This window comes from Zeugodacus cucurbitae, chromosome 6 (assembly GCF_028554725.1).
Source record: "Zeugodacus cucurbitae isolate PBARC_wt_2022May chromosome 6, idZeuCucr1.2, whole genome shotgun sequence".
Classification (NCBI taxonomy): Eukaryota; Metazoa; Arthropoda; class Insecta; order Diptera; family Tephritidae; genus Zeugodacus; species Zeugodacus cucurbitae.
In genome coordinates, this window is record NC_071671.1 from 38601429 (window position 1) to 38614691 (window position 13263).

At 34.7% G+C, this 13263-nt stretch overlaps 1 protein-coding gene across 12 annotated transcripts in view; it reads left to right on the plus strand.

Annotated features, from left to right (window-relative positions):
* Window positions 1–1826: 1826 nt before the first annotated feature.
* Window positions 1827–13263, plus strand: part of LOC105217478 (locomotion-related protein Hikaru genki) — a 28365-nt gene continuing 16928 nt past the window's right edge. For 3 of the 12 annotated variants that reach the window (XM_011192497.3, XM_054233327.1, XM_054233328.1), the window contains exons 1-2: window positions 1827–2260; window positions 4251–4531. In XM_011192497.3, the coding sequence (XP_011190799.2) occupies window positions 4384–4531 (148 nt within the window). In that variant the 5' untranslated portion in view covers window positions 1827–2260; window positions 4251–4383. Of the gene's footprint in view, window positions 2265–2465; window positions 3347–3581; window positions 3696–4250; window positions 4532–13263 lie in introns of those variants that run through there. The other 9 variants (XM_029043575.2, XM_011192496.3, XM_011192499.3 and 6 more) reach the window with 9 other exon arrangements.

The window sequence follows — 13263 nt, forward strand, 5'->3', positions numbered from 1 at the left end:
GGAGGAAGCTGAGGAAGGGGAAGGCCTCCACTCCGTTGGAGGGACCAGGTGGAGAGCGACCTGGTTACATTTGGGATCTCCAACTGGCGCCGAACTGCGAAGGAGAGAGAGAGGTGGCGCACTATCGTCGATTCGGCTATAACCGGCTAAACGGTTGCAACGCCAATCACATACATACAATATTTTCTTGACACCCTGATAACACGGATGAAAAATGGGCGAAACTGGTGCACAACCACGCTTACTTCCTATAAAACTATTTTGTATTCCATCTAATTCCTTCACTTTATAAAGTATACATAAGGAACTGATAAAACTGTACCCAAATACTGTATATCACTGTGGCTTCACTTATGGAAAAATTGTCGAAATCGGACTTTTCAATACCCCGGATATCGAACTTGAAGAACTCAGTGCCTAAGGGTAGTTTTTCGCCGAAAATATCGGTAAATATCTCAGATATTTTAATGTATTTCAGAGGGAATATTAGTTAAATTATATCTATAAATTGAGAGATTATAAAATGTTCGGTTACACCCGATTTTAGCTCTTCCTTACTTGTTTTGTTGCAGTTTGCTGTTGAGTGCTGTCCATATGTGTAATATCATATTTTTGTTCGCCTTCATATGATATAGAGGGACTAGTTTAAAATTCTGCCTCGATAGTAAAATTTGAAATTTTGTTTATGCCCTGGTCGAAAAGTTCGATTTATGGAAGGAAATTTGTATGAAATTTGACTTCTATTGCCAATTCAAGAGTTCGAGTTATGAAGAACTTCGAGTTAGGGAAGTTTGAGTTATGGAAGGAGATTTGTATGAAATTTGATTTCTAAACGCTATTGACAATTCAAAAGTTCGAGTTATGGAGATCTTCGACTTATAGAAGTTCGAGTTGTTATGGAAGTTCTACTGTATATGATTGTATAAATTAATAAGTATTGTAAAAATACCCTAAAAGTTGATAATTAGAAGGAATGTAAAAGAATCAAATAAAGTTGAAAACAGAATTAGACCTTCTTAAAAATAAACTATAAAAAATTCAAATAAGAAAAATCAAAAAAAAATTGAGCCAAATGAACATTTAGTTTTGAATATCCTTTTTTGAATTCCTACAATATCCAAAAGATTCGTTTATTTGGTTTCACTCTACTCGTCGCAAATATATTTAAGCGGATTACAAACTATATAGTGATTCTATTTATTTGAGTAACCTGGTTCTTCACATAAAATTTTTCTTTACCAAATGATAATATTTCTATATACGAATAAGAATTGATAACAACTTCATTTCAACATAGATATATTGAATAAAACAACAATAAGCAACAGCGGCAAATATACATTTCGATAATAACAAGATGGTCAGTAGAAAGGAGAATCACCAAACAGCAATCAGTTGCCAGTGTATACACTCGAAAGTCGCGAGGAAAGATGAAGGCGTTCTCTTCGTATACCCATACTGACTTTTTACTGCCAAACTATTGGCACTTTACCACTAAAAGCCGATCAGGTGGCGCCTAAAAAGCCGCTTGTGTGAAATGTTCAAAATAAACAAATGCCGGTAGTCTGGCATATCAAGCGTCCGCGAGTAGTTATTATGAAGAAAGAGCCTTAAAACAGATGTGCAGATGAGAAGAAAGTGAAGGCCATAATTTGCGAATTTTCTCTCAAAAGCTCCGAGTGATAAGCTTTTCATTAAAAATAGACGTAGTTTGTTCGGAAAGCGCGTTCAACACGCATGCCCTTACGGCAGGACGAACAATTGCCTTCATATTCGTGTGCGGAAACAAAGAAATGTGGTTGTGTATAAATGCAGTACATCAACAGCTTTCGATTTCAGTTCGTGTTGCGAATTTGAGCTGGTCGGTTAATGGCGCAAAAATCGAATAGTGCAAAGTGTTATGTGAAACTTGAGAAAAAAGATAGAAGTTGAAAAATTACTTAAACATTAATGTTATCTAAAACGGCAGAAATGCCTATACACAGCTACAAGGCTTAACTTGCTGATGTGAAGATGAAGTAGCTGTTTGTGTGTAGAAAAATCGCATGTGTCAAATCTGGATATGTTAAGTGGTGAAAAATCAAAATAAAAAGAAAACTTCTAGCTTTGAAGCGTGTGAAAATTTTAAACTTTTGGCTACACATTTCCTTCGTTCTTTTGTGTTTTTGCATGTTCCTTTCATAAAACGGAAACGATTTTGGAAGCAAATTGAGGTGGTCAAAAAAATAGCAACAACAACGAAATCCTAATTTTATGGATAGTATGTATGTATATATGCATACAGTTAAATATACATAAGCGGATACGTTCATACGAATGCTTGCATGTGTTTGTGTGTGCGCTTTGTACAACGCAAGAAAAATAGTATATATGAAGTGTGAATTGTGCTTCGAATACGTTTGTTACAAAAGTGGTTTTTTCTTTGTTTCGGTTATTTCTACGTATTTCGGATATGCGTGAACGTCGGAATGTGCACTCTCAACGAAAATATTCTGTGCATCGCGTTGTATAACAATCAACACGGACGATTTGTTAAACACACGCATTTAACATTGAAAGAATACTTTTAGGCACTCCAGCCCTCTAATGACTTAAACCTTTGTATATCGACCGCTAAAAGTGGAGGAGCCAAAACAATAATAAAATCAATTAATAACAAAATATTAAACCATGATATCATCTGAATATTTTTTTTTTTTTTCAATTAGGCGAAATATTAGCAAAAACTTCTCGTTTTTTTCGAAAAGCTTTCCGTGACTATGATTCCAGTCCCTCAGGTCAACTGAAAGCATAAAACCAAACAAATTTCGTTAGTATGTGGTGTCCTTAAACGATTCATTGAAATGAGAAATTTTTTTCCTGCAAACTGCGACGATTTACTCAAAAAGGCTACTTTTTTCATCTGATGAAATGTATTTAAAAATTCATAACATCGATATGAAAATTTAAACGAAATTAGAAATTTTTCAAGGACACGGCAAATAAATTACGATCAGTTAATAAAACGGTTAAAACTCTTTTGGCAATCCAAGTCACCGCAACGACGTTTTCGGAAAAGCATGATTTCGAGATAATCGTGTTTAAAGTTTCAAATACATTTTTGTCTAGTGTAGCGGAGCAAAATGCAAAACGCTATAACTTTGCTTCTACTGCTTAAATCTGGATAGAATTTTGAGATAACATTCTTATACTTTAAGATAAAAGAATAAAAAACATATATAACCCCTTAAACAAGTCCCAATTTCGCATTCATTTATTTAACAAAGCCTATTTAAACATCAAATTGCATCCAATTTCGGTGCGATGCAGTCAGAGTCTTAGTAGAAAAGTCCGTGGATTTATGTTTGTACGTGAAAAAATAACAATGTGTGTTTTATGTATATGTTTGAATTATGCACTTGTGACCTTATATTATAATCATAAATTAAAAAATTAATTTCTAATTTTTAAATTTTATATATTGTAATTCGTTTGTGATCAAACTGTCGCCACATCTGGCAGTACCACTAATTTAAAAAAATTATTAGGTCTAATCTTGTTCCTACATTTTATATTTTAATAGATGTTCGTTTACTTATTTCTAAATTGAGATGAACGTTTCTTGAGGTTTATATTTATTGATTGAAATGTTTGGTTGATAATTATTTAAATCTCTTGCTGAGGAGATCCAAGATCGCACAAGGAGTATACTCCAGGTTAGCGCAGTGTTATTAAAAAGAAGGTTCTTCATTGATTCAAATACAGTAAATATTGAATTTTTTAAAACAAACAAAATGTTATATTTTTAAATATGAATCCAAGAATAATTTGAATAATTTCAACTAAAAGTTGTCGAATATAGAGAAATTAAAATCATCTGTAAGCTTACTACGAATATCAATGTCATTAATTTGTAGTTTGTATATTTACTCTCAGCTATCAGTATCTCAGCTATACAAAATTATCTTTGGACCTGGTGAAATTATTATATTTTGTATGAAATTGTCAGGTCAAAATTTAATATATGCCACAAATCAAAGAAATAAATGCTGTATTCTGAATAAAGAACTCCATACCTAGTTTTCCAGTATGGCTTCTTGTCGTTTATTCGGCTGTCTGCACAGAGTTGAATAAACACAGAAAGTGAAAAGGTCGGAAATTCCTGGAAGAGATTTGAACTCTAAGCTTTCTGAATATATTAAAATATCTATAAATAAATAAAAGTCTTTAGACGAATAAAGTGCTTTATAAATGTATATATTTCATTATAGTAAGCAGATAATATTTAATTGTGCTGCGTATACACACCTTTAACTCAAGTAACCGAAATAAACAGATATATGATTATATATGAGGTGGGAAAATCAATACACTACTGAAATAGTTTGTTAATCAGATGCAAAAATGTTTCCAATAACTGCACACGAAAATTTGCAACACTTGAGACATAAGCCGATATGGATACTTTTTCTGCTGACTTTCTTCATTATTGCTATGGGTAAGACAGCAAACGCGACCACCGAAAATGAACAAACAACAACTCCAGAACCAGGTAGGTGAAAATCATTTTATGAAAATTCAAAGCTTAGACGGTTGCCAACATTTATTTCCAACCGCTAAAAATCCAATATACAAAATTCTTGATACCATTTTGTTTTATATTCTATATACTCTTCTTTATACACATTTTCGTATTTCGACGTTGCTATTGAAATGAGATCCAGTTGTGGCGATCTTTACAATGTGATCACATGGGCTTAAAAAAATTCTGCAAAAGTGGCTTTTCGATTAAGTGAATTTAATCAAGTAAGAAAGAACTAGGTTCGGGTGTAACTAAACATTTTAAACTCTCGCAAGTTATTTATTTATTGTTATTAACACTAGATTTACGGAGATTGATTGTTTACCTTTTTTTTACTGAAACCCGTCATTTTGACGTATGATAAAATGCGATTTTGTTGTAAATTATTTATAAAAACTATACATTCTTATTCAAAATTGTCTTCAATACATTTTTTATATGTAAACTCCATCTTGGCTGTGCGCTAATAATTAAAAAATACTGTTTCTATGTTAAGAATTTCAAATTGGCGGGTTCCTTAAATCTAGTACTAAAATAATACACAATATTCGCCATAGAGTCCACTAGAATAATTAGAATCACTATATATAATATATGGGGGCTGTGATAATTACTAAATCGTTTTCACTAATTTTCAACATCCACCTACATCACATTCAAGATTATACATTCACTTCATTTTGCTAAGATATCTCACATATAAACCGATGTATACGGTATAAAGTCCAACGTATTTTGGAAATTCCGTATATTAGGTATATGGGTGTTACAGGAAGAATTAACCCGATTTTGCCAAATTTTGGCGTAGAGACACACTAGTAGAAAAAACCGATCTCATTTTGTTGAAATTGGTCGAGTAGTTTATGAGATATAGCTTTTGAACAATAAGTGGGGCGGAGTCACGCGAATGAACTGTTAACGAGTTCACTAGTCATTGGAAAAGAAGATAACTTAGAAGTGATTCAAGAAATAACAGATAAAGCGAATTTTAGTAGCAAAAATTGGAGAATTTTATTATATTGATGATCAGCCTGTTGGCGAGTGCTCTGCTGGTGCCGTAAACAACAACAGAAAATCATTATCATTATTGATCTCTCGGAGTGTTAAGTGACGTATTAATGTGGCAATTGTCAATAGTTTATTATTTAATCGCAGAGATTTTAAATGTACTATGTGTGCATATTATAAATGAACTACTATGTAATATATAATTCAAAATCTTAATAGAGGTCGCCCCTCAGACCTGACATCAAATGTCGACTATCCTCATTCAACAATGGTCTTCATTCCACGCTTCATCACATCTTTCGAAATCAACATTGACTCCAAACAGTATTTAAGTATGTCCGATTTAATTCGGACATAAAAGGGTTAATAGAATCTATGTATTTCGTTAGAGTCCGACAAATCGGCATCGACCAGTACCGACCAAAAGCCTTTTTTTGGCGTTTCTTGGTACTTCTATCACATGTCTTTCCTTATTTTTTCCCCGTTTTTTATTCCATAATATACTATTTTTTAATATTCTTCTGTTCACATTTTAAAACACCGTTTTGGTTCATATTTTAGAGACAATTTATTCCTCACGAAAATAATATAATGTAAACAGTAAATCCATAATTTTTGCTTTAAATGGAAGGTTAGGTTGAAGATAATTTCATTGTGCGGCTGTCAAAGAAATCCTCAATCCTCGTTTTTCATAAGCAACATCATTCGCTATAGACATGAAGTTAGTGCCCCGAACTATATGGCGGTTGCAACACCTCTAAAACATGTTCCCGGTGCTTCTATCGAGTCACTCTCGATATTGCCTGGCGTTGTCCTGATGGAACACAATTCCTCACCTGTTGGCCAATTGCTTCCTTGAAACGATCCCATTGTTAACAGCACAGGTTCGATTTAAATTTGGCCGTAGAGGGGCTAACTTAAATATACAACGCGAGAGACAAATTCCAAAGTCCACCTATTGCAAACATAAATATGCTCATGATATAATAAATATTCAAAGTAGTATCCAACCGATTCCCAATTATTTGCCGATTCTAATGCCGTTTTAGGCATATGAAAGTAATCACATAATGTTTTTATTACTTTCCTAGCTTCCATACACCTAAAAATCAAGTAATAACTATTTAACTTTATTCAAAACAAATTTTATTATAGTTAAAATTTTATAAGAACTTGTAACAGAAGTTACGACTGTACTATTACAAAAAGTATGTTATTTTAGTAAAACTGCGTTGAAACATGTTGAGTATAGACCCTCATCTAGCTCCTGTATACTGATGAAATTGATGAAGTTTTTGAATCATATTACCCATTATATTACATTCTGTCTATTTGGATAAGTTTAAATATTAAATTTAAAAATAAATGACAATATTTCGAATAGATTTATGTGATTTTGTCTGCAGATGCGTCTCGCTTCCCTCTTCAGCTCTCGGTATCTACCCCATCCCGCACGTGTTGCGGTCGTTTGCAACGTTGCGAGGTAGGCAGTCTGTTTTCTCTCCGCTGCGAGACGGCACTCCTCATCGTACCAGCTTGTTTTTTGTCGTTGCCGAAAACCAATTGTTTCGGCTGCAGCGGTACGCAGTGAGTTTGAGATGCCGTTCCACAGTTCCCTTATACCGAGATGCTGATAAGTGCTCTCAGAGAGCAGGAGTGCAAGTCGAGTAGAGTATTTCGTGGCTGTCTGTTGCGATTGCAGCTTTTCGACGTCGAACCTTCCATGTGTTTGTTGACGGGCATTCTTTGCTGCACAGAGGCGGGGGCGTATCTTCGCTGCGACCAGATAATGGTCCGAGTCTATATTTGGTCCTCGGAGCGTACGCACGTCTAAAACACAGGAGACATGTCTTCCGTCTATCACAACGTGATCGATTTGGTTCTGCTGGAATCTGGTACTACAGACGACCATATTTCGGGCCCCAGCGAAGTCGATCAGCCTCAGGCCGTTTGGCGATGTTTCGTCATGGAGGCTGAATTTTCCGACTGTTGTGCCAAAGACACCTTCTTCACCCACCCTGGCGTTAAAATCGCCAAGCACGACTTTTACATCGTGGCGGGGGCAGCGCTCATAGGTGCGTTCTAGGCGCTCATAGAAAGCATCTTTGGTCCCATCGTCCTTCTCTTCGGTTGGGGCGTGGGCGCAAATCAGCGATATGTTGAAGAACCTCGCTTTGATGCGGATTGTGGCAAGACGTTCATCCACCGGGGTGAATGCCAGGACTCTGCGACGGAGTCTCTCTCCCACCACAAATCCAACACCAAATTTGCGCTCCTTTATATGGCCGCTGTAGTAGATGTCACAAGGACCCACCTTCTTCCGTCCTTGTCCCGTCCATCGCACTTCTTGGATGGCGGTGATGTCAGCCTTCAGTCGTATGAGGACATATATATATATTATATATATGTATATCCATGTAAATCTTCTGTACGTGTGTTGGTCATTGAACTCCATCTAAACGGCTGGGCCGATTTTGATGAAATATTTTGTGTGTATTCCACGGGGTTTGAAGATAATTTAGATTCACAATACGATCAATTTTTTCATAAGCATTTTAATCTAGATATGTATGTATGTATGTATGTATGTATAATTTAAAATTAATCGCTAAATGTGTTGCTAAGCGAGAACAGCTCAACCGTTTTTGCTAATTTTTTTTTTTAAATATTCCTTGAAGTACAAGGATGGTTCTTACGGAGGAGAAATTAAAAAATTGCCTGAAAAAGTCTAAAATACACACATTTCTAATCTCCCAACAAACAATTTGTATTCTATAAATATAAACATGAATTGCTGATCGTTAGTCTCGCAAAAAGTCGAGAACAGCCACACCGATCTGGCTAATTTTAGTCTTGAAATATACGTGGAAGGCCAAGAAAGGTTTAGAAAGTAAGTAAATATAGAAAAATTGCATGGAAGATAATAATAACAGAATTTTATTTGAGTTGACAACAAAAATTTAATTTAAATTTAAAAAAAAGAGAACAAAAAATAATAATATTATGAAGGTTGTCATTGTTGTTCTGTTAAAATATTTTTGTTATTATTCAATTGTACAATGTTGTGTCGATAGCCCAAAACAATTTGTAACAAGTAGGTAAGTAGTTATTTGTAACAAAGGCTAAGTTTGGGTGCAACCGAACATTTTATACTTTATTTTAATTTATTGATGTAATTTTATTAAGATAACACACAACACTGACCCATATGTATATTCACACCAGTTTGCAAAATCGCCAAAAATAGCGCTATAGCGAAGATTCTCCAGATATGCAAGTTGATAATTTGGGAAGTATGGCGTATAAAAAACGCTTATTTAAGGACTAACATCGTAGAAGCAATTGCTAGATATTGGAAATGGTAAGGTCGCTGTTAACACATCCATTTCAAATAGATATCTGCCTCTTCAAATACTCAAAGTGTAGCTTATCCATCGTTCACTATATTGGAAAACTTACTAATTTAATGTATGCCTTAGTCACAAAAACGGACGGCCGGATCTGCTAGTTCTGTATATTTTTATAAGTAAAATTCTAAAAAAAACTTTTTTAAACTGTAATTCCAAAATTTGGTTGTAGATTTATTTATTTCTATGTTTGAGTAGTTTTAGATCCCAATGCGAGAACTTTTAACTTTTCAAATTAAATATTAAATGAAATGCTTTCCAAATGTGTGTTTAACTTTGCGCAGATAATTAGAACTCTATTTAACCATCACCGGTATAATACTTTGTTTGGGTCCTTAGGCATATTTCAGAAAAATTTGAAGCATTTCATAAAAATCCGAATTTCTTTATGGTCTATAATTTTATATTTACAATCGCTCCACAGCACAAACACCACTTCAGACAACGCACAGCATTTCAGAGCAACATCAAAAGTATATTATTTTTTATCCGTAATTTTGTCAATAAAACACATTCTGTATGTGTTTGTTAACGAAATTTCACTAAATTCACGCTCAGGTAACCAAAAATCATCACTAATGTATGCAGGTATGGAGGGATATAAGGATGGTGAGACGACTTATCGGACATGATTCTTAACTGCTGAATTGCATTTACGTTCGTTAACTTCCATGAATTTTAAAGCGCGTAATTTTTGGCGAGTTTTCATTACATCGAATTTATTTGCTGCACTCTTGTATCCACACCAAAACAATATTGTAATTTAGTGCATATGCGGCACGTTCCTTTGAAAGCGAGGTCAAATGGGTCACTACGGCAACGGCTAGGTATTTGCGCACTAACGTAATTTCTTTGTAGTTATGCGCGTGTGCTCGTGCGTTTACATTTCATGTGCCCATGAATGCGTAAATCGTTCAAAATAAAATTAATTTTGTTACGATAGACGAAGGGTGTAATAAAAATTTTCAGTATGGAATGAATGCGACTATCGACCAAACAACAACAGTAATTATTTAGGGAAAAAATATGCCATCCAGCAAGCTACCGTGGTTGTGTCGTTGCAAAAGAACTACAAAAAATTAGAGACAAAAAGATTGGTAATACAGTTGAGGAAAATGTCAATGCTCAGGCAAAACGTTGCGGGCAAAGGAATGATGGAAGTAAGGCCCCTCCCATCAACTTCAAAGCTTACATTTGCGCAAATGCAATGCTAAGCAAGGTCAGACAAATTCTGGATAAACTAAACGAACAAGAAAAATTATTTAAGTCCATAAATAAGCGGCTCAGCGCTCAGATTAAGACTGAAGAAATTCAAGCTACAGCAATTTCAGTAAAAATGTACAGTCAATCATTATACGTAATTGCTGTATATAATCCGCCCAGGCATAATATCAAAACTGATACTTATACGAGTTTATTAAAAAAATATGACCTAAGGTACATTATGGGTGGTGACTTTAAATAAAAGTCACCCATATACCCATTGGGGATCTCGTTTAACTACAACCAAAGGTCGAGAACTTCTGAAAGCTATACAAGTTGTTGGATGCAATGTTATTTTGACAGTGAGACCCACTTATTGGCCTGCGGATAGTAGGAAATTACCAGATCTTCTTGACTTTTTTGTCATCAACAAAGAATCGAAAATCAATTTGAATATTGATTGACAGTATTGAAGATAGCTCATATTTAAACTCTGATTATTCACCAGTGTTACTAACTTTATGTGAAAAACCTGTAATTCGGTCCGGCACATATTCTTTATCTAATAAACATACTGATTGGTATAAATTTAAGACTATACTGAATAAAGTCGATTTTAAACTAAAGCGCATATCGACAGATGCTGACTTAGATTGTGAAGTTGAATCTTTCACAAAAGTAATTCAAAATGCTGCGTGGAACAGTACACCGAATATTCGCGTAAATATAAGTGGAAACAAATTCCCAAAATACATCTTAGATGGTATCCATAAAAAACGCAAACTTCGGCGAAGATGGCAGCAAACTAGGTCGGCTGCTCTCAAAACAGAGCTTAATAGATGTACAGCGGAACTAAGAACAAAAATTAGTCAGTTTAAAAACTATTCCTTCAAAACGTATTTGTCCAAACTCACTGTTGATAAATCCACCGATTATTCTCTCTGGAAAGCTGAAAGGAATATCAATAAACAAATAAAACATGTCGCACTAATAAAATTAAACGAAACTGAATGGACCAAAACGAATGCACAAAAAGCTGCAGTATTTGCAAATCATTTGAGAAACACATTTACACCTAACGATGGACTTGAGCTAAACTGTGAAAATGGTTGGTTGGATCCACTCGTCAGCTTTTCTCCAGTCACTAGTAAAGAAATTAAAAGTTTTATCAGAAACGCAAGGCTCAAAAAAGCTCCTGAGTTTGATTTAATAACCGGAGAAATATTACCCAATCTACCAAAGAATTGTATAAAAAAATTGTAAACAATGCACTATACTCAAGATAATAATAATTATACCGGTTTTCGTGATCATCATTCAACAACATATCCAGGTACACCGAATCGTTAATTTCGTTGAAAATTCTATGCATAAAAAGAGCGTTTGTTCGGCGACCTTTTTAGACGTGTCTCAGGCTTTTGATAGAGTTTGGCATTTGGGTCTACTGCTGAAATTGAAATGTATGCTACCCAAACAATATTGCGAAATAATTGGTTCCTACCTAAAAGATAGATACTTTCGCATAAAACAAAAGGATGCATACTCAAACTTGCAACCGATAGAAGCGGTTGTTCCCCAAGGAAGCGTGTTGGGGCCAATGCTTTACTTGTTTTTTACAAGTGATATCCCCACTCACTCAAGTTATGTGACAGCGACACTTGCGTATGACACAGCCCTGTTAGCAACAGGAGAGTGCAAACAGCAGTCAATGCAATAACTAAATGCGCGTTGATTTTACTTAAAAAAAAAACATCATACCATCCAATTTATATAAATGGTTCTCCTATACAACATCACAATAATGCTAAGTACCTAGGGATCACCCTAGATGTTAAGCTACGCTGGAAAGAGCATGTCAGGAAAAAAAGGTGTGAGCTTCATTTAAAATTTGCTAAGTTTTACCATCTAGTCGGTAGGAGATCCACGCTTTCAATCGAAAACAAGCTGTTTATATATAATTAAGTACTAAAACCAATTTGGGCTTATGGAGCTCAAGGTTGCTATGGAGCTATGGGTTGCTCAAGTCAAAACTGTATTGCCTGCATTCAGCGCTTCCAAAATAAGGTACTAAGAAGTATAGTTAATGTTCCTTGGTATGTTAGATCTGCTGACCTTCACCGTGATCTTGGTGTGAATTCAGAAGTAAACGAAATAACCAAACTTGCAAAGACTCACGAAATGAGGCTTATACAGCATGTAAATGAAGAGGCATCCAGACTCATCGGTACTGCTGAACGATCGGTACTGCTGAAAACCGACTGAAATGTAAGATGCCTTCAGACTTAGCAAAGCAACTGTAGCAGCAAATTAATTTCTCTAATATTTAGCTAGGGAAAAAATATCCAATATTCGAATTAATGAATTTGTAATTTCTGATAAAAATAATATTACATCATATTCTCACCTAGGTTGCCATGTCAGCAAACATTTATTAATATTCACATGCACAATTATACATATGTTCCAAAAAATTAAAGAAAATAATTCTGAGCGACATGAATTCACGCCGTGCTTGACTTGTGAAAGACTCCTCTACTTCTTTACTTTAAGCACACTTGCCATTTCGGTAAGAACGCTCACACGAGCTCAGTGTGTTTCAAATAACTTACATTAAATTATCTAAACCCATTGAAATGTCACGTAACAATATCACTTTGCGTGCTTCCCACACCGTTTGTATTTCATTTATTATATAGTATGCAACGACATTGTCAGGAAATTTGAAATTTGTTTTGGACCACATTCACCCAATAATAACTGTGTATATATGTACATATGTATGTATTTGACTGAAGTTGAATCAATCCAAACCACATAGCTCAACTGAACTCATCTGCAAATATCTCGTTCAGCTTGAACTTGATTTTCAAAAATGAATTACGTATAAGGGTGAACGCACACCGGATTAGTCAAAGACATATTTGACTAAAAATACACAAAAATGTGTTGTGCTCTAACCCACACCATGCGAAACACAATGCGACGTAGCAACAATTTTTGTCTTTTTGTCTCGCTTGGTGTGCATTGAAATAAAACAAAATATTCAAAATATAAAACATTAAATTCTTAAGCCAAATACAAACT